Source organism: Mesoplodon densirostris, chromosome 18, assembly GCF_025265405.1.
Source record: "Mesoplodon densirostris isolate mMesDen1 chromosome 18, mMesDen1 primary haplotype, whole genome shotgun sequence".
In the NCBI taxonomy this organism is placed as follows: Eukaryota; Metazoa; Chordata; class Mammalia; order Artiodactyla; family Ziphiidae; genus Mesoplodon; species Mesoplodon densirostris.
The window spans coordinates 5,839,626-5,861,373 of record NC_082678.1 but is presented as its reverse complement, the minus strand read 5'-3'; the positions used below and the strand labels follow the sequence as shown (position 1 = coordinate 5,861,373).

Here is a 21,748-nt window from a genome sequence, read left to right as displayed (position 1 = left end):
AAGCACGGAGTCCTAACCACTGGACCGCCAGGGAATTCCCTGATGCTTATATATCTTTAAAAAGCAATTTCGTGTACATTATCTCAAGCACCACTCAGGCCCCCCATTACCCTTTGATGACCTCCTTTTTAGTCTTTCCCTTTAACATGCTCTTCAACTTCACTAATCTCTAATCATGAGTATAAAAATACTGGAGGTGTAAGAACTGGACAGTGGGTTCAGCTGGACAGCTTTGCTGACTTCTAGAGATGCCTTAGCCCCTGCTGGCACACCCAGGATGATGGCTAAGGGCAGCCGGAGAATTCAACCAGTCACCCTAAATGTCAACACTGTTTTCAAGAAATTTCAGATCCCTCTCGCTCCACAGTGTCCCACATCGGTCAGGTGTTTATATATCTAAGGAGAAGCTACTATCTAGTAAACCAACATAGTCATGATTTAGTGGAAAGAGCCCTGGACTAGACCAGAACCTGCCTCAATACACATTTATTGAGCATCTAACAACGGGTCAAGCCCTTACTGGGCACGGGCGATACGAAGATGACCAATGCAGATGACTGAACCTTTGCTTTCATGGCTCTCATATTGCATTGAAAATGACAGACGGTCCGATATCAGGTAAAGACCATAATAAAGTTATCAAAGAATCTTGGGAGTTCAGAGGAAGGATTAAGGGGGGGAACAGGAAAGTTCCAGGAGGGCATCACAAACAATTTGAGCTGGATCCGGAAGGACAGATGAGTTTAAGCTGAAAAGTGAAGGACAGTCGTTCCCGGTGGAGAGAACCGAATGAGTCAAGGCGCGTTGGGACAGAGACCCTTGCCCGGCGTTGCAAGAGCACACAACCTGGGGCAAGGGGATTAACATCTCCGGCCCTTGGCTCAGAAACCTGTGGCAGTTACCCTAGCCTCGCGCTTGGGAAAACTGGAAAGGTCCGTGCTGCTTTCGCCAAGGCTCCTGCCCGGCCGTTAAGGCAGGAAGCCCTGGGAGGCGCGCGGGAGAGCAGAAACTGCGAACCGCGCGCTCCACGACTGCACCCTCGGCTTACTGAAGTATACACTCCAGCTCCCAGGGAAAGAGTAAAGAAAAAGACCGGAAGGAAAGAAAGAAAAAAAAAAAAAAAAAACACCCTCGGAGGCGGGGACGTGCGCGGCCTGAGTCCGGCCGGAGTGGCGCGCGGGCCTCGCGGCCACAGTGGTTCCGGGGCTAGCTGCCGGCGCGCTTCCCGCTGCCTTCCGGCCCCGCGCGGGGAAGCTGAGGCCGCGCTCCCACCTCCCCTCGGCGCAGCCTCGCACCTGCCGCCGCGTACCCGTCGCTGCTCCCGCTCTTCCGCGGCCGCGTGGTTTCGGCCTACCCAGCGGTCGGGCCACCTCCGCCCTCTCCGCCGTGACGAATCGGCGCCCGGCTGGCAAATTACCCAAATTCGGGGAGTTTTGAGAAACGTATGGGGCCTGAAAAAATCCTTGATTGTACTAAGCACCACCGCGTCCCCACTAGAAGACTTATTTTTCTTAAGAGAGTCGGTTGGGGCCTTGAAAGGAATTAAGAAGAGTGTTGAAAGTGCGAGCGCCGAAGCTCCGGACGCGAGGGGCGGGGCGTGCGCGGGACAAAGGGAAGCGAGGCCGGAGCTGCGGGCGTTTTTACTGCCCGCGGGTGAGTGTTTCCGACTGGGCTCGACTGGGTCGGGAGGGTGGTGAGGCGTGGGGTCCCGGCTTGGCCCGACCCCGAGTCCCCGGGGGTTGCTGGGGTTCAGGCTTGGCCGCGGCGCCAGAGCCGGGCGCCAGTTGCGGCCTCTCTGAGGCCTAGCGGAGCGAGGGTGGGGAGGGAGTGCCATCTGAGGCTCCTCCTGGGCGGCCAGATGTGCCCCTTCCAGTAACCCCGCGGAATTGGTCAGAGCACCTCTGCATACTCCTCTTTAGTAGAGTCGCTGGGAAAGTGCATCCTTCACACAAACCTAAAGGAAACGACCTCAGAGGAAGCCCTTGTGGCAAGCCAAGCCCGTGGTCCTCACCCCCGGGAAGGTGGTTTCCCCTCGGTTCAGGCAGCGACCTGAGGACTCGTGGTGTGGCTTAGAGTGAAGAGCGAAAGCTCGGAAACAGTTTGACCTGGGTTTGAAACCCAACTCTGGCACTTCCCTGGCTATGTGTCTTTAGACAAGTTACTTATACTCGCCGAGACTCCCTTTTTTCTCTGTAAAATGGGAATAGCAGTACACATCTCGTTGGTAGTTGTGACTGTTAAACCAGATGGTGTAAGTAGTAAGCCTGTCCCGTATAAGGTAGTCAACAGATACTTTAGGAGTTTATGCCAGGCACCGGGCATGCATCCGGTGGTGGACAAATGTACAAGGTCGCTCTTGGAATTTATAGTATAGCAGAGGAGATCAGTAATTTTAAAGTATTAGCAACAAAGTGTGACATATCAGGGAGCTTGTGGCAGTTATTGTCAGGGCTCCCCCCAGCAAGGCCTAGTGGATGTTGACAGCCTACCTGAACTTGAGCAGGAAGGAAATCTGCACCAGACTCTGGTTTCTTGCCTGTTCCTTAAGGAGAGAGGGAGAGACCCAGGTTGGGCCATTGAGAAAATAAACGATTTCGTTCTGCGCCAGGCCTCTTATTCATAATGCTCCAGGAATTCCCTTAAAATGCAAAACAGAAGCAAAAAAATCATGTTTGTTTCACATAATGTTGGATGAAAGTACTCCAGTAGTCATAAAAGTTATTTGCCTTATTTCTAAAATTGAATGTTTGTCTCTTTGTACACACAGTGTGTGATGTATATTGAGGTGAGGAACAAGCTCACCTGTGTACGGTCATGTGGTGAGCTTGTAATACTAGGACAAAAGTTAGTAAGAATTGAGCTAGAAAAAAAGAAGAATTGAGCTAGGTACAGGGACTACAATAATAAATTAAATGGTCCCTGTTTCTAAGCAGCACACAATATACCCACATTAACAGGTATAATACGATAGCATAGATCTGTGTAAATTGGTCAGGAGTACAGATGAGGAAGGAATTAATTCCGCACAGGTAATTTGTCAAGATATATTTTGAAATGTATCCATTGAGGAGATATATTTTGAAATGGGCTGAGAAGGGTAATAAGAGTTTTTCAGGTAGACTCTCAAAATTTATTCCCAGCAGTTATAAAGCTGTTTACCTCTATAAGAGAATGTAAAGTTCACTGTCACACCAATTACCTTTTGCACTGCCTCCAGGAATAAAATGCTGCTCCATTTTAGTAGAAGTTGTTATCCTAAAAGGAAGGCAGAGCTGCGGCTGATCAGGGAGCTGTCAGTATCTGGTAGGCCTTGTTGAGGTAGACCCTGACAGTACATCGCATTCTACTGTCACTGTATTTTTATCAGTCTGATTAAATGTTTACATGGCATCAGCAAAACGTTTTCCATACAAGGGGTGGCTCAGTATCAAAAAAAAAAAAAAAAACGAAAAAACTTGCAAGTACCTGTCTAATTTTACTTTTTAATATCCCCAGTAATTTGTTTTAGTCATTTAATTCGGATCAACCAAATGACCTAAAGAACTAGTAAAATATTAAAAAGGCTGGATTACTAGACGACAATGTACTTTTACTAAGAAATACCAATTAAACTACCCTATTCTTTAGGAAAACATTCTCTTATGCTTGCTGAGTTTTGATTATTTTTCTTTATTTTTCTTTTTTTTTATTTTAGTGTCTCAGATTCATTCTTAAGGAACTGAGAACTTAATCTTCCAAAATGTCAAGTAAGTTTCATTTTTTATATTTATCAATCTATATTAATAAGAGACTAATGCCCTAGCAAATGGGAATTCCAAAATACTCTCATTTTTTTTTTCTTCAAAACAGGACCATTGGTAGTTTTGTTGCATAGTATTATATCTCAGTTGTTTACAAGAAGTTATTTATTTTCTTTCAAACAGAAAGACCATCTTATGCCCCACCTCCCACCCCAGCTCCTGCAACAGTAAGTTTTAATTTTCTTGTTAATGTAATAGCCACGTCTGGCCTTGATACAAAAACCCAGATGTCTTCCAGTGACAGTCACTCAGTCATCACAGCAACAGGATGAAAAATTCAGCTAAAAAACAGCACTTCCTACTAAATAAAATAACTCTGCATCTTACCTTGAACCAACCCCAACATTTAAAGAAACATACTACTGAAATGCCAACCTCCTATGCTCAGTTCTTTTTTTAATTGGGAATAAGTGACAGGTTTAACACTTCTTTCTTGTTAATCTCTTTTAAGAGTCTTGAAAGTTAATATGAAATGAATGCTCGTTCTGGCATTTATTATTTTTAAGCCTAACCTTCAGCTGGTTACGTTTTTCTCTCCTTGTCTGTATATAATTTTCATGTTAAATCAAACAATAAAGCTTCCAGTTCTATAATAACTTATTGTAAATCTTTATTTTCAAGCTGTTCAAGTAAGGATTTCATTATCTGTGGGTCAGATCCTGCCATTTCACTTTACTCCATAAGTAATGTTTTATTGGATTGAGAATTGATATGTTTCAAAGTGCCTAAATGATAGTAGTGAACTAGTTTTTTTCACCCAGCAAGCTCTGGCCCAGCTTGGTCAGCATGTAAAATAATTGTCCAATCCACAAAACAGTTTTAACAGTAACCATTCAGGCCTTGCTGAAATGGATTTCTTGTTGTTTTTTTATTTAAAAACAAAAACAAAACACTGTTAACATTGACCATATCCTACAAAAGAAGTTCTTTAAAGCTGTTAGCCCTCCTTCCATAGTCCCTACCCCTAGATTTCTGGCTAGTTTACTAATTAGGTCCTTGTGTAATTTTGTTTTCTCCACTAGATAAACTAGTTTTACTTACTAACCCTCAGATGTATGTTTTAGTTATGTTTATCAACAATTTATTTTTCCATAGTAAGATGCTTTTAAAAAGAGATACTGTATCACATCTTCTCAGCTCAATTTATATAACATACAGTTTCTAAAGTTACTTCTGGTAGATCTTAAAGTCCTGTGTTTGGTTTGTTTCCTTTCTTAAATCAAAGAACATTTCTTATGACCATCTCCTTGGCACTCTGCTAATGGCTATACAGGTGGAGTTGAACAATTGAGATTCCTGACCTCAAAGAGCTAACCATGTACTTCATTTTTGGAAATGGTATAATTGTAATATTTTAGTTTCGATTTTTTTTTTAGTTCCCTTATTTTCTTACATTACCGCCTCATAATGTTGAATAGTGATTATCATTGCTTATGCAACTTTGAAGGTGTCATTTTGACGCAAATACTGCCTCTGACAGCATATAATATCTTGAAAACAGACTTGATTTTTTGAGATAATAAAAATAGCTCAGAAATTAACCCTATGACTTCTTAAATGTAGAAAGGGATATTTTTACCTTTCTTTAGTCATACTTCTGTACCATTATAATCTCACATTTACACATAAACTACAGAAGACTAGGGGTTAGGACATCCAACAGAATGGATATTAAATGAGTTATCCTCCTTTCTTTTTTTTCCATTTCTTCTGCCACCACCATCACCACCTCCACCCACCACTACCACCCAAATGTACCACTCCAAGTAATATAAACTTCTTTTGTGCCTTTGATACTTCATCTGTGTTTTGCCTACTTATGTATGCTTGATTTGCGTCTTCTATAACTACATAGACCAGAAATTGATCAGTAGTTTTCTTCTAAAGAATATCAAATGTATTATCTGCTTGACTGTCTTTCTTTTGGACACTAAGGCTATGTGCAGTGGCATGTTTTAGAAAATTGTGTTTATAATAGCTACAGTTTAGTTGGGATGTGTTAAGTTTATTATACAATTCAGCATTGGTATTGTCAATTGCATGTTAAAATGAAATTACTGTCACTTGTTTTGATTGAGGTCCATTAGATAAAATACCTTACTTTTGGTCTCTCTTTGCTACATCCTTTTTATGCATCATACCTTGATTCTCATGAGCATTGGATGTCATTTTATTAATCACGAAGGGCACTGCTATATAAGAGCCCATTTGTGATCACATCAACACATAATTTACAAAAGCCAAGAATTCTGTTGCTCCAACGAGCAGTTGTGGTTTGAAAGAGCTAGGGCTGTCAGGAAACTAGATGAGAAAAGAAAGTTCAAGTCTGTCTACTAGAAAAGTAGTTCACGTTAAAACTAAATGCAGAAATTGTTCATGATTGACCTGTGGAAGATGGATCAAAGAAGAGATGGAAGAGAAAGCCTATGAAAGAATGGATTAAAAAGATCAGACAGTACCCCCAGAATGAAATCCATGCATTTCTTACAAGTCTTTGTTTTGAAATCATGTATGTGACATCCATTGAATCCCACATATGTTCTTTTCTATTGACAACTTCTGACTTCCTGATTTGAATCTCTTCTCATTTCTCACACTGTATAAAATGATTTAAAGCTGTCTTTGAAAGTGATTCATTTCTTGTTTTTGTTTTTGGTAGATAATACATTGGCGGCATTCACATAACTGTCAAATAAATCACGTTTTGTTTTGCATGTAAAGTGTTCTCAGACTCCTAGCTTATCACATTTCAAGCTTTCCTATCTCAGACAAATATCGCTAAGTTGTTATTTCATACTGTTGACCATAAAGTAACCCTGAATGTTTGAGACACTTCAGTGTATTGCTTATCCCAAAAAGCAAGCACACATATTCACAATCACACGAACACCACTGGCCCCTGCAAAGAGACAGAAAGAGAGGGAAAAAAAAAAAAACACACACACAGACTGGTTTTCACTGAAAGAAAAAGAACAGTTACAACACATCATTGCTTGTTTAAAATCAGGTTGCTTTTGCATGCCATATGCAGATCATTTTTCATTTCTGTGTTTTCCTCGTTTGAGCTCATTTCTCATTCGTGTTTTTGTCTCATTTGTTTCCATCAGCAAATGCCCAGCACACCAGGGTTTGTGGGATACAATCCATACAGTCATCTCGCCTACAACAACTACAGGCTGGGAGGGAACCCGGGCACCAACAGCCGGGTCACGGTAGGAGAATCAACTATTACAGCATCCAGCAAACAACTGGAATTGACCAGAAATGCCTTCAGAGTTAGGTCCTTTGAATCATCAGGACAGCCATTTAAAAAAAGAAAAAAATTTAACCTGGCTTTTAGACTATTTTAAATATTCATTGTACAATCTTACACTGAAAAATGAAAAAATAGTGAGATCTGGATATGTATATAGAAGAAAATAATTTATTCTGTTTGGTGGTTGGTAGCGATAAAGCCTTGGGCACTTAATGCTAATACTATATGTAGACAAACCTAGAATTTCCTATGGTTAAGATGCCCTTTTTGAGATGAAGAGTATCTTTCATTTAAGATAATTGGCATTAGGCTCAAGACCTTAGTTTCTTAATAAAGGCTGGGCTTACAGGCCTAGCTGCCCTACCAGTTTGAACTGCTGCACATAATTATTTGTCTTTTGGATTTAACAGTTGACCTAACTGAGATTCATTTCTCTCTAATTAAAAAGATTTTAATGTCACTTCAACGAATTGCAGAACAAAAGTTGAATGAAATTAATTTGAATGATCGGACTGTAGATATCTACAGCTAGAAGTGTGTTTATAATCCATAGGAAAAAGGATATAATTTCTGAAACTTAGGATGTTTCACGTAAGTGATCAGCCTAATATACCAAAATTGGATGATGTAACTCAGACTTTCTATTTTATTTTATTTATTTATTTGTATTTATTTATTTTTTTAAAGAAAGAATTGGAGAATTCTATTGAAGCCAAATTTGAGGATTATAACCTGGGAAGAACATCTCAGAAAGCTCTGAGAATTCTTCCTCCCGTTAGAAGACTTTTTATTTTACAGTCATCTTAAAGTCCATTTAAGGAAGTTTAGGTACCAAAGAAACAAATAACTGTCAAAATGATTTACCAAAAATAAATAATAAATCCAAAAGCCAAATACCTACATACATTGGAATGTGGTATTGGTGAGAATTTATACAACCCAGAATGGCTGTAAACTTTTTAATACCTGGTTTTTGTTTGCTGTATTCATAAGTAGTTCAATTAGTGTGACTTCAAAAAAGCCCTCTCACCCTGTAGTCAAGCTAGAGCAGAAAGCTTGTACCTATCAAACTATATGTCTATCTTGGTAAGCATATTGCTTAGCTTGATAGGTTTTGTTTGTCTAAATTTTCATTGTTTCTGCATAATTTGTACCTCATAAGCATATCAAGTTTTATGTGCCATGCATATTTCATGGTATCTGAAAAGAATTCTGACAAAGTGTGTGAATGTATGCATTTCACAATGCATACAATTTTTATGTGCATCGGTACTTGTTTTTCCCTGGCCTGAATGTGTTTCACAAGTGTAACGGGTCACAAAGTTATCAAACGGTAAAGAACATTTTAATTTAAACAAGGAGTAGAATCGATTTTGGACCATTCATGTTAATACAGAAAATTATTCATGGGCAGTAAACAAAAGAATGATTACATTTCAATAGCTCTATACAGTCAGCTCTTGATTATCTATGTTAATGGAAAAGAAATGGTGGTAACTGTAATATTAGAATCATTTGTATTTCAGTTTCTGTAAGCATTTTGTTCTTAACTTGGATGTATCTGTGGGATTCTTTGTTAACAAAGTGAGATCATTCAGTGGAGACTTACTAGGAGTAGGAAAGTGCAGTTCCTGTCCTGGGGCCTCGGCAAGTTGTCTGTTTCTCCCCATTCTTTCTTTCAGGTGTTAGAACCCAGTATTTGGGGCTAGGCACTAGCTTTAGGCTAGATTAGTATAGGAGGGCTGTTGAGCATGGAAACATTGATCTTCTGGTTCTTTATGGTTGTTTTCTTTGTATTATTGTTCTCTCAACACCAGAATGAAGTGTAATCAAAGTGCTCTCTAGACTTAACTTGAAGAGCCTAGAAAATGTGGAGGCTTTTAGCCTGTGTTAATCCTAGCCCCTTCAACTTCTAGTGACCTCTCAGGTCATTGAATCATTCTCTATGAAAATTAGTTATGCCTAAAGTTTTATACTACTATATATGTATAACTTAAACTCTGTTAGGACTCAGTAGATCTGATTTTGACCTTTATAAAAGTGTTACTTTAAGATGACCTCACCTGTGTGTTTTTTTTGGAGGGGGGCTCCTCTTTGGCATTACTGTCTGCAAATCGCCTTAAGTCATGGATTTGAAGGAATGATTCGGTGACACCCTATGAATAGCTTCTTGTAGAGTCCACAGAACATCTGGTTTTCCCGATGACTCCAGTACACTCGAATGGTTTTCAGACAATAAACATTTTATATATAGCATGTTGAAACCTTTTGGAGTGCTTATGGTAGCTATGATATGGAATTCACTTCTAGTGAGTTCTTCATCAGATGATGATTAACATTCTCAAGTACAGGTGTGAAGACAGATTAAGACAAAATGTTGAAAGTAGCTCATTTCTCTGCTTTAATGGAAATTCCATCCCCGAAGAAAACCTTAGATAAGATCCTACCAGAGAAACAGCTGAAAAATGGGAATAAACAACAAAAATCTCTGAGTAGCCAGAATTTCACAAAATCATGGGCTTTATTCATAGGAGATTCCCAGGATCTTACTCTATTGTAAGCACAGTTTTAACAAGCATAGTTAGTTGTTTTCCCTCAACTCATTGCCAGTTGGAAAGAGGGACAGTTGCTGCTAGAGGTAGGTTTCCTGATAGCAGCAAGGAAAGGAACCACTAAAAAAGGAGACATGCCCTCCAAAAGCATAACCACCAGGCCATTTAATAAAGGGGCCAGCAGGTTTCATACCTCAAACTAGAGGATCATAGCAAAGCAGTGGTTATAATTGTGTTCAGTGCAGACTGCTTCTTTTTTCTTTTTTAAAGAATAATGTTTGAGAAATTGTAGAAAGATATCTGTTTGAGATGGTTAATAAATTAGGAGTGTTTAGTGATATAAACCTTTAATATCTTGAAAACCAGCTAGAATTTAACTGTGTTGTTATTATTTTGGGTTTGGTTTTGTTTTCCTTGTATTTGTAAATTGGTCAGTGTAATGAAAATACGACCTCAACATGTTCCTTTGGGAGAAAAGAAGAGAAATAAGCAAATTCATTGTTATAAAATACAGTTCTTTGAAAAATATCAAAGAGCAAATATTACTGTAATTTGTTTTTAAAGTTTTAATTTCACATATTAAAGCATAGACATTTTAGAATTCTTTACCTCTTTTTTAAAAAATTGTTAACAGTGGTCTACCAACTTCAATTATTGGCACAATTCCAACTTTATTTGTAACCCACTTCATGCAATTCTGAAGGTTTGTGTTGGATATAAGTTGGAAGTGCTCTCTAATAACTTTATGAAGAATCAGACTTTTATGTGTTTCTTGCTCTGAACTCATGACATAAGGTTAGCTTTGTAGAAATCCCACCCACCCACCCCAGAGAACTCCTACAGCCCTGAGACAGATCTAGAGGCTGTTCATACCACCACTGTTGACAGTTTCCATCCCCCATGGCTCACTTCACCCCGTTACCCACTGCTAGCTAAAAACAGAGTCTATCTACATGAGCATCAGCATGAGGTGTGCTAAGAATACGTGGGAGGAGTGGAAAGAGGGAAATACTGCTTCAGAGGAGAAATACGTTCTGATAAGTTCACGTGTGGAGAAGCAGAGAGGAAGCAGAGTTAACTGACAAGTATGGAGGGAGGGAGGGAGACGCTCCTCACAGGAAGAAGGAGCACTGTTGGAAAGTGGTGGAAGCAGGTACCAACACACTATTCCCGGAGCCCTTGCATGAAAAATAAGGTTGATTGGGGGTTTCAGCCCAGAATGGAGGGGTTTCCCTCCGGTTTTACCACAACAGCAACATCAGGGCAAGGGAACAAAATGGCACCTTAGTTTTCTTGCACGAATTTGCTGATTCCTGTCTCTTGGTCATTAGAGTGAAGCCAGCTCTTCTTCCCCCCGGCCTGGAAAGGAGGTGCAGTATCAGGAGTCTCCCAGAAATTTGGGAGAAACAAATGTGATTCAGCCATCATTGATTCTGGGTCCTTGATCAAATGCAGCCGTGCGTGTAGAGCTGAGGGTAGGTTCAGCCCCAGCGCTCCCTCGTTGGAGGTGTGGGGGTGCCCACTGGGAGCTATCTGGTATCTTGCCTAGATTTAGCTTTTAGAAAGAGCTGATCTCTCCTCTTTCTTTCCCTTTTTTCCTTCCCTCACCCACTTTCTTCTTTACCTTTTTAAAAACTATTTTTCAGTCTCCTCGCCTCCTGTTCTTCTGTTTTCCTTTCCCTTTCTTCCTGTGTCTTCCTCACAAAACCAGCATTTTTTAAAAATTAAATGGAGTTTCTTGATATAAGGTCTCAAAAGTAACTTAATCAGGCCCTGTTTCTGCCATTTCTCTGTTCCTGGTAAACTTGTTCACTCCTCCACTGTGATTAGGAATAAAAAAAGGCATGACTTCAGTTCACACTTCCTGGTCTCCTTTATTAAAAAAAGACACTAGATATGGGCGTAGAACCTTCAGAAAAGTAAAATCTCTAGTCATAATAAAGGAGCTACGAAGGGTTTTTTCGTTTTCCATTTTTGAACCTAGGAAGTAGGGTTTGCGGTGGTGGCGGTTGTTCGTGTGGAGGTGCGTTCCTGATATGGTGCAAATAGTAAATAGTCCCCTGTAGGCAGTATGAGGTGTGGTAAGTGCTGAACGAGTTCGGCTTCCAGTGAGGTAATCAAGTGTTGACTGTATGTGTAATGGTAAATTAAGTAAAATAAAAGGGTGCCAGGTAATGTCCTAAACGTGGGACATCTGATATACAACCATATATTTTCGATGTAATGAATTATTGTGTAATATTTTATTCTTACAGCCAGGTTGTCAAAGCAGTGGCAATAAACTGCTAATAACGTATTAAAAAATTATGTGCCTAAAGTCATTTTCTTTATTTTCTTCTGATGTGAACATTTCTGAATTTGCAGTGATAGGTATTTTCAGTGGAGAAAATATAAGAATCTTGTATCCATGGACGAGTAGAAGAAAGGCGCATTAGCATTTTTTAAGGGACTCTCTTTTCAGTTTGCTGGTGAACTTCTTGCAATTGAGTAATGAATGTATTTAACTCTTTCCTAGGCGTCCTCTGGTATTACGATTCCAAAACCCCCAAAGCCACCAGATAAGCCGCTGATGCCCTACATGCGGTACAGCAGAAAGGTAGGTGCTCAGGAGCCAGAAAGGAGTGAGGACTGCCGTCTTTGCTCTTGGCTTTATGTCAGGTTTCAGATTGGCTTAGCCAGCTTTTTTGTGCAGAGTCAGAGGAAAAGATACAGAATTGCAGTTTTTAAAGAAATTAGTTCTGATTTCCGAATTCCAGAACTAAAATCCAACAAAAACATGATTAAATAAACAGTTAAAATACTTAAAGCAGAGTTACATAGCCAATGTTACTTATGTAGTCTTTTGGAGAATATTTAATGACATAAGGAACACGTTTAGTGAAAAAAGGAATGCAAGACTACATGTACTAGTATCTTATTTTTATAAAAATAATAGCAAATACATGTTAGTTTGAATTTTAAAAAAGCCTAGAAGACAATGGTTATCACTAAACAATAAGCTTATGGTAATTTTTATTTTCTTCATACTTCCTTGAATTTTTCCTCTTTTTTTTTTTTGGTGATGAACCTACATTACTCTTTTTTTGTTTTGTTTTTTTTGTTTTGTTTTAACATCTTTATTGGAATATAATTGCTTTACAATGTTGTGTTAGTTTCTGCTGTATAACAAAGTGAATCAGCTATATGTATACATATATCCCCATATCCCCTCCCTCTTGCATCTCCCTCCCACCCTCCCTATCCCACCCCTCTAGGTGGTCACAAAGCACCGAGCTGATCTCCCTGTGCAATGCGGCTGCTTCCCACTAGCTATCTGTTTTACATTTGGTAGTGTATATATGTCCACGCCACTCTCTCACTTCGTCCCAGCTTACCTTTACCCTTCCCCGTTCCTCAAGTCCATTCTCTATGTGTGCGTCTTTATTCCTGTCCTGCCCCTAGGTTCATCAGAACCTTTTTTTTTAAGATTCCATATATATGTGTTAGCATAAGGTATTTGTTTTTCTCTTTCTGACTTACTTCACTCCGTATGACAGACTCTAGGTCCATCCACCTCGCTACAAATAACTCAGTTTCGTTTCTTTTTATGGCTGAGTAATATTCCATTGTATATATGTGCCACAGTTTCTTTATCCATTCATCTGTCGATAGGCACTTAAGTTGCTTCCATGTCCTGGCTGTTGTAAATAGTGCTGGAATGAACATTGGGGTACATGACTCTTTGAATTATGGTTTTTTCAGGGTATATGTCCAGTAGAGGGATTGCTGGGTCATACGGTATGAACCTCCATTACTCTTAAAATAACAAGTATAACTGTTATCTTTATTAAAGACAAGAGCATTTATTGATTTTCACCACTATTTAGAAATTTTAAAATTTTTGGTCAGAATTATTATACATGTATTTGACAATATGGTGTATTGTATTATGCAGAGTAACCACATTCCTCCTAAACTCTCGTGAATTTTTAGAAAGACATAAGACTATGTTATTGCGTTAGCTCATCATAAGTGTCTGCAGTGATTGGAGATATCTGAGATCTGCCTTAAAGTAACCTGACAGAGGACCCGATAATTATTGCAGCAGGCTGAAGAGAACACGGGGATTTGATACTATTGCCTCTGCCTTTGTTGATGATTGAAGGTTTCTATATTAAAAAGTATTTTTAAAGGTCTTTATTTTTAGGCATCAGTACTGAAATCTCAACTGTTTGTCCTTTTCAAGGTCTGGGACCAAGTAAAGGCTTCCAACCCTGACCTAAAGTTGTGGGAGATTGGCAAGATTATTGGTGGCATGTGGCGAGATCTCACTGATGAAGAAAAACAAGAATATTTAAACGAATACGAAGCAGAAAAGGTAGAATGGGACTATGGAGATGGGTACAATAGAAAATTCATGATGTATAACTGATTAAATTTGTAAAATAAAAAAAAAAAAAAAAAAAAAAGAAAATTCATGAACACTTGCCTTATTATTTATAAAAGAAACATAAGATCTAATCAGACAGCTGAGTCATTGTCTGCCTGGGTCAAGTCACTTAATTTCTCTAAGACTTCAGATCCCTTGTCTGTAAAAAAAAAAAAGGAGATCATTATCATGTCTTTTGATATTCAAATGAGGTAATATAAGTACTCATTGTAACCTGCAAAATGTCAATTCTAAAACTGAAAACATTTGAATTTCAGATAGAGTACAATGAATCTATGAAGGCCTATCATAATTCCCCCGCGTACCTTGCTTACATAAATGCAAAAAGTCGTGCAGAAGCTGCTTTAGAGGAAGAAAGTCGACAGAGACAGTCTCGCATGGAGAAAGGAGAACCTTACATGAGCATTCAGCCTGCTGAAGATCCAGATGGTAAAAAAAAAAAAAAAAAAAAAAATAGCGGGGCTTTGTTTATGCTTTCTCTGAGAATTAAAATATGAGAAATCTCTTAAGTTTTATTTCCTATTCTAAATGGAAACAAAGCATAATTTAGTGCCATTTCAATATTTTGAATAATTTGAATAATTATTTTGATTAATATTTGTATGTGAACTTCCCAAAGATAAAGAAACACCCTTTTTAGTGTAGAAGATAGCAAAAACTACCTATCGTTTATCAAAATCTTTGTACTCAGAATGCATGGAAGGTTTTTTAGTCACAATCAGAATTTTACCTCAACTGCTTTTAAAAAGTTGAATGCCTTCAAGTTATATTCTACTTTCTTACTGGTTCCCTAAATTGGCTGAGTTAAAGGCTCTTAAGGGAGAAAGTTAATGAGTGGGAAGAGGCATTATGAACTTTCTTTTCTAGTTAATTCAGAAATCCAGCTAGAATTTATAAATACAACTCATGATGACACTTAGGAGGGTGCACACCTACAAACTTTATACACGCGCACACCCCCGCACACAGAGCAGAGCTTCCTAGTTGGCATTCCGTGAAGAGTTTGCAGGTATGCTTTTGTACCTCTGGTTGGTTCTCTGTAACCATGCAGGGTCTGAAGCTGCAAGGAGCTTCAGAGCTAGCCACCTCCAGCTGTGAGTATACTCATCCACATAGCAAGCATGCTATACAAATAATATTTTCTTTGTGTACTTCCATGATGTGGAAAAGGTTGGAAGCTCTAGCTACAAGCAACAAAAACATCTAGAAAATAATTTAAGATCCCATTTTAAAGAAGTAGTAGTAACAAAGAAAAAGCTTGTAAGACCTTAAAGAAGAGACCTTTAAGAAAGGAAGCAGTAATACCACCTAAAGACATGAATAAACTGATATACTTAAAAGGAGAGAAAAACAAAAATGAGTTTTTAAAAGAAAGGACTGGGATATTGACAAATATTCTCATAAATACAAAATATAATATGGAAAATAGAATAGGGAATAGAAACAATATAGCATGTTAAGCAGAATCATCAGTGCTAAAGACACAGTAGTGTAAGCAAACTTTAGTTGCTCAAATTGGATAATTAGTGCAAGAAAGTATACAGAACTAAAAAAAATAGAAGATCCAGTCTACAAATAATTGGAAGGATGGGCGTCAGTAATAATCGGAAACAAAAGCTAGCAACGTAGAAGACGTAAGTAGATATAAGTTGAAGTTTTCACAGGTGAAAGGTAACAGCAGGAACACTGAGAAGGACTGAAAGAGCTTCACTTAGGAACAGTCTTCAAAGAGAGTCCTTTTCTCTGTTTCTCAGACTTCTGCCCATTATGTTTTTTAAGTTTAAAATAGGATATTAGAGCTGCTAGTAAGAAAGGATGGAAATAGTTAAGATACCAGGGTAAGAATGACTTTAGACCTTGGACCTTATCCCTCAGAACTGAGTAGAAAGAGGAAGACTTGGGAGGTGGAAATGTACATAAAACCAAGAGAAAGGCAGCACATCCACGAGTACAACAGCTGCTCACTTTAACAAAGAAGACCTACAAGGCCTACAAAGCATACGTAGTTATCCACACAAGACAGTGAAGTCTTTTTTAACTGACATTTTAGAAAGAGAATATTCATGAAATAAAGTAAATACTTGGTGATTAGAAAATATAAACCTACCCCCCCCAAAAAAAAAAAAAAAAAAACAGGCAACTAAAGTGCAAAGAAAGGCCCAGATTTTTAAGACTTTATTTCCCCTACCAGTCCAGTTCGTAGCAGTGGTGTTTCTGGTAATAAGAGTTTTAGGGACTACTTAAGCACCAAAATTAAGGGACGTGCTAAACTGACATAGCAGAACAATTTGAGCCTTTGTAGCAGTTTCCTAAAGTGTGGTCCCCCACCTCTGACGGCACACTAAGATGGTTAGTTGGTTCAGAGAGGAACTTTTGTTTTAATGTGTATTGCTTAAGAGGAAGCTCTTTTTTTTTTTAAGTTGATTTATTTATTTTTTTTTTTCTTTTTGCGGTACACGGGCCTCTCACTGTTGTGGCCTCTCCCGTTGCGGAGCACAGGCTCCGGATGCGCAGGCCCAGCGGCCATGGCTCACGGGCCCAGCCGCTCCACGGCATATGGGATCCTCCCAGACCGGGGCACGAACCCGTATCCCCTGCATCGGCAGGCGGACTCTTAACCACTGCGCCACCAGGGAGGCCCTAAGTTGATTTAAATAAAAATATTAAGTAAATAATGGCACAGGTTGTTAGCAGATACGTCAAAAACTGGTAGTGATAGAGCAAAGGTAATAGCTATTAAGAATAAGCTTGTAAACCAGATCCATACTATATGCATATGCACTTGAGTGGAAGAAAACAGCATGTAATATACCTTCATACACTGACAACAAATGTATATGTGTGTAAATTGATAAAAATTAAAAGTGAAATTTAGAATTAAACATTTTTAAGGCTTTAGTGGTATTTTAATCTTATAAAATATATATGCCCATCTGGGAGACTGAATATTGCTAGAGATAACGTTTTCTCTGCAGTGGGCATTTTCCTTACTTAAAAGTGCTACAGTGACAAAGACACCACCCAGTCCCTATGTATCACCAGTTGTAAAACCCTTAAATTACTTCCCCCAAAAGGGAGACATTTGGCAAAATCTGTTTTGCTGTCAGTGCAGCCTTCATGTTGATTTCCAGGCCAAAGACACATGGTTGTATTTCATTTGTGTTTCAGGCACATCTTCCCAGATGCACCTCGTAACTTAAAGATTTATTTTAGACTTTGTTAAACCAGTGAGGGCCATGACTCCTTGGTAACTAAGTGTTAACGTTGTTGCACTCTCCTGACGATGGTAGTTGGTGACCTAACTTCCAGGTCCTTTTGTTCATTCCAGATTATGATGATGGCTTTTCAATGAAGCATACAGCTACCGCCCGTTTCCAGAGAAACCACCGCCTCATCAGTGAAATCCTTAGTGAGAGTGTGGTGCCAGACGTTCGGTCTGTCGTCACAACAGCTAGAATGCAGGTCCTCAAACGACAGGTCCAGTCCTTAATGGTTCACCAGGTAGAGTCACAAAACATTTTATTATGCCACAGGTGCTAGGTGACCTGATCCTATACCATGCCTCAGTGTGCCTGTTAAATATTTATGTTCAGTCTGACCTGTTCCTGATTCAGGGAAGAGGCTGGAGGGAGTAGACCTTTCCCAGAGATTTAATAAGTTTGTCATTAAAACTGTAACGTAGAGCCTTTTGACAGAAAGCATATCCGTTAAGAATTTTGAGACATCCTGTCACCTCTTACTGATGTACTAAATATTTTTTTTCCAAAAAATCGCTGAGGCCTGAAACGGTATCTCCAACATACACTTATTAATCAGTCATTCCCTCTATGCTGCATCTTACATTTTAAAAATCTTAGCTATACATTATGTAATAAATAAATTAAAACTTCAAAACATTTATCACACTATGCGAACGTGTGGACCATTAAAAAAAAAAGGAGACATTTTCTGTGTTTGAATTTGCTTTAGAGAAAATAGTTCAGTAGTAACAAAACCTGATCTTATGTTTTACAGCGAAAACTAGAAGCTGAACTTCTTCAGATAGAGGAGCGACACCAAGAAAAGAAGAGGAAATTCCTGGAAAGCACAGATTCATTTAACAATGAACTTAAAAGGGTATACATTTAATGTGTTAACTATACTTTTATCACTGTGTCTGTTACTTTTTTTTCCCTCTTTCTTTTTTCCAAAATAGTGTTTTCATGGAACGTTGTTCACTTTGAAACAGGGTTAACTTTGCTATAACTGGCAAGGTCTTTGCTTTATGAAATGATTTCCATTTTCTGGCAGAGTTGCAATAGGTTTGAAATATCATATAGTACCACATATGTACTAGGCCTTAGACTCTAGAACCCTCTGAGGGTTTCATTTAAACTCTCTTGCAGTTGTGAAGTATTTTCATTTCATTGCAGTTTATTCATCAACCGTCTCCATTAGCTGTAGTTCACAGTTTGCACTTTGTATGAAAACAAGTAAATCTAGTGTTTGGCCGCCTGAAATATAAAATGGAAGCTTTGAGTATCATCCAGAACTTTCAGCATTGTCTCACCGGCTGTTCTGTAATACTTGATGTTATGTGGCGTGGTAGGGCAACTTTCCTGTAGACACAAGAGCTTCCGAGAGGACATGGAACCCATGTTTTTTTCTGCCGTATAAATGTATATAGTTCTTAGCCAAGAAAACCCGCTTTTAAAGCAATTTCTCTGGTTCAGAGATTGTAAGAAAAGAACGTGACTAAGAGAGTTTTTTGGGTTCTGTTTTCTGACTGCTAGTTGTGTGGTTTGAAAGTAGAAGTGGATATGGAAAAAATTGCAGCTGAAATTGCACAGGCCGAGGAACAGGCTCGCAAAAGGCAGGAGGAAAGGGAGAAAGAGGCAGCAGAGCAAGCGGAGCGCAGCCAGAGCAGCATTGTTCCCGAGGAGGAGCCGGCAGCTAATAAGACCGAAGGAAAGAACGAGGACGAGAGCGTTCCGATGGAGACAGGTAACCGTTCAGCTGATATCGAAGTACATGTCGAGGGCTTTTACAGCTGTCCTCAGTTCTGCTTTTCCTTTCTCAGTGCTTTTCAGAAGTCACTCTGTTGATCTTGCCTCTTGAATTATTCTCCATATGACCTACCCATTTCTTTCAAAACCTTAATCTCTTATAGTAGAGTCCACTGAAAATGTTGGTATTGGTACAAAACAGCAGTGGTGTGTTGTCTTTAGTCTTGCTGTGTGAGGTCTTGGTTGTTTGCCCAGATTGAGTCATGTCCTTTGCTGGGAATATAAAGTATAATGGTTTAATGGTTAAGGATACTGGCCCGGGAGTCAGACAGATCTGGGTCTAATACTGCTTCACCATTTGCTAGCGCTGTGACTTTGGGTAAGTTATTTAATTTCAGTTTCCTCATTTGCACGTATTCTAGCACCTGCCTCTGAGAGTGAGTTCCCAAGGATAAATGTACATAAAATCATCATTACTGCACTTGACATGATATTGGCACTCAGTATTTTAACCTTTATTGCTAAAATTGTTTAAACAAGATGTGGTCATTGCTCTTAAGATCAGTGTCGTCTCTGGTGTCCTAGAATGGAGTTAGGCAAATAAAACCTGCAGGCCAAATCCTGCCTGCCACCTGCTTTTGTAAATAAAGTTTTGTTGGAACCGTTTATTTATGTATTGTCTGTGGCTGCTTTGGGGCTACAACAGTATAGTTGAGTAGTTGCAACTGAGACTACCTGGCCCACAAAACCTGAAATATTTACTATCTAGCCTTTATAGAAAGCATTTGTTGACCCCATCCTGGAACAATTCATACTTCTACTGATTTTCCTGATTAAAAGCATTCCTCAAGGAAAACAGTAACACAGCTTACATGAAGTACTGATTAAATCGATTATTGCTTGAAATTTTGAGATCACTCTACTTTCTGGCACTGTTTTGACCCTGTCCAGTGCACTGTGTAATAAACAACTGAGCTGAAAGTATGGGAAACACAATCAAAGGCTCCCTAGACCATCATTACAAGAAGTGAGAAGGACCATAGTCATACTTGGTGCTCAACTGACAACTTCTCATTTGACATCTGGAAAACATTAAGTAGAATATAGTATCTTTACCAGATATTTCTACAGAATGTGATTCAGCAGATCGATTTTAAGTTTTATTATCTGAACCTTTCTGTGTTTTGTGTGAACATGTTTTTTATCTTAACAGATTTGGAACGTGAACACATTTTGTGGTTAAAACAAGAGCTTGAGAATTAGAGCATGGTTCTTTGGCTCATTTTGCAACTAGAATATTCAGCCTTGCCTCTGTTTTGTCATCTATGAATAGAGCATGCCTAGGTCTTTACTCAGATTTCATCCTTCTAGCTGAAGGAAAAAAACTGAAAAAAATTGTTCTGAAGACTATTAGAGCAATAACAGAAAACAGCCCAGCGTGACTTGTAACAAAGTACTTTAAATATCAGCCTTATACCATTTCCATACCTGCTTTCTCACTCATTAAATCCAAGCACTTCACAACAGCACTGTCCAATAGAAATGAAATATAAGTCACTGTGTAATTATAAATTTTCTACTGCTGACATTTTTTAAATGAAATCTTTTTTTTTTTTTTTTTTTTTTTTTTGCGGTACATGGGCCTCTCACTGTTGTGGTCTCTCCCGTTGCGGAGCACAGGCTCCGGACGCGCAGGCTCAGCGGCCATGGATCACGGGCCTAGCCGCTCCACGGCATGTGGGATCTTCCCAGACCGGGGCACAAACCCGTGTCCCCTGCATCGGCAGGCGGACTCTCAACCACTGCGCCACCAGGGAAGCCCAATGAAATCTTTTAAGTGAAATTAATTTTAATAAGTCTTCAAAATCTGGTGTGTATTTTTAGACTTAGAGCACATCAAAATTTGGAAGCTAAGTTTTCAGCAGAAATACTTGATCTGTATTTAGATTTCAAAATTTACAGTTAAAAAGTAGATTGTTTCCAAATCCCAAATTGTTTTAAACATGCTGAAAGTTCTTTCTTTGGTCACACGTGCTCATATCAAGTGCTTAGTAGCCATATGTGGTGAGTGGCTGCCTTATCATCAGATGCTGCAGCTCTGGACTGTCAGCATAATTAGAAGAGGAAGTTTTTGTATTGGAACTAACAGTGACAAATGTGTGATTACAGAGGAGACACACCTTGAAGAAACGACGGAAAGCCAACAGAATGGTGAAGAAGGCACGTCTACTCCTGAGGACAAGGAGAGCGGGCAGGAGGGGGTGGACAGTCTGGCAGAGGAAGGGACCAGTGATAGTAACACTGGCTCAGAGAGCAACAGTGCAACCGTGGAGGAAGCTTCAACAGACCCCGTACCAGAAGACGGGAAAAAAGAATAAATGTTGCCTTGTTTTATGTGTCCTAAATACTTTTTTAAATGAAAAAATGTTTTTTGAGTTTTAATGGTGTTATGTGGTTTGTGTATTAATTTTTTTCTTGTCCATATCACACCACCAAAGGCTTTTGGACCATTTAGCATCATGAGCTGAATGGCACAGTCACCTTTCTTAAGCGGGAAGAAGATGGTTCTTTTCTTTGGATCTTGTTTCTAGCCCTCAACTCTTGAAAGCCTCAGAATTTAAATTAATTGAGAAAATGCCCACCTCTTTTAGAGAATTATCCTTTGATGCTGCAGAATCTACTCTTACAAATGCCTTCCTACAGCTCACTTGGGTGCTTACCAAAGC

General features: G+C 39.2%; 1 protein-coding gene across 1 annotated transcript; it reads left to right on the top strand.

Annotated features, from left to right (window-relative positions):
• The first annotated feature begins 1,177 nt into the window (after positions 1 to 1,177).
• SMARCE1 (SWI/SNF related, matrix associated, actin dependent regulator of chromatin, subfamily e, member 1) lies at positions 1,178 to 21,464 on the top strand. Its single transcript, XM_060082308.1, has 11 exons — positions 1,178 to 1,653; positions 3,695 to 3,746; positions 3,924 to 3,967; positions 6,908 to 7,012; positions 12,124 to 12,204; positions 13,834 to 13,965; positions 14,295 to 14,466; positions 17,366 to 17,538; positions 18,052 to 18,153; positions 18,810 to 19,020; positions 21,192 to 21,464. Exons 2-11 carry the CDS (start codon positions 3,740 to 3,742, stop codon positions 21,398 to 21,400), a joined length of 1,236 nt encoding a protein of 411 aa, XP_059938291.1. The 5' UTR covers positions 1,178 to 1,653; positions 3,695 to 3,739; the 3' UTR covers positions 21,401 to 21,464.
• The last annotated feature ends 284 nt before the right edge of the window (positions 21,465 to 21,748 follow it).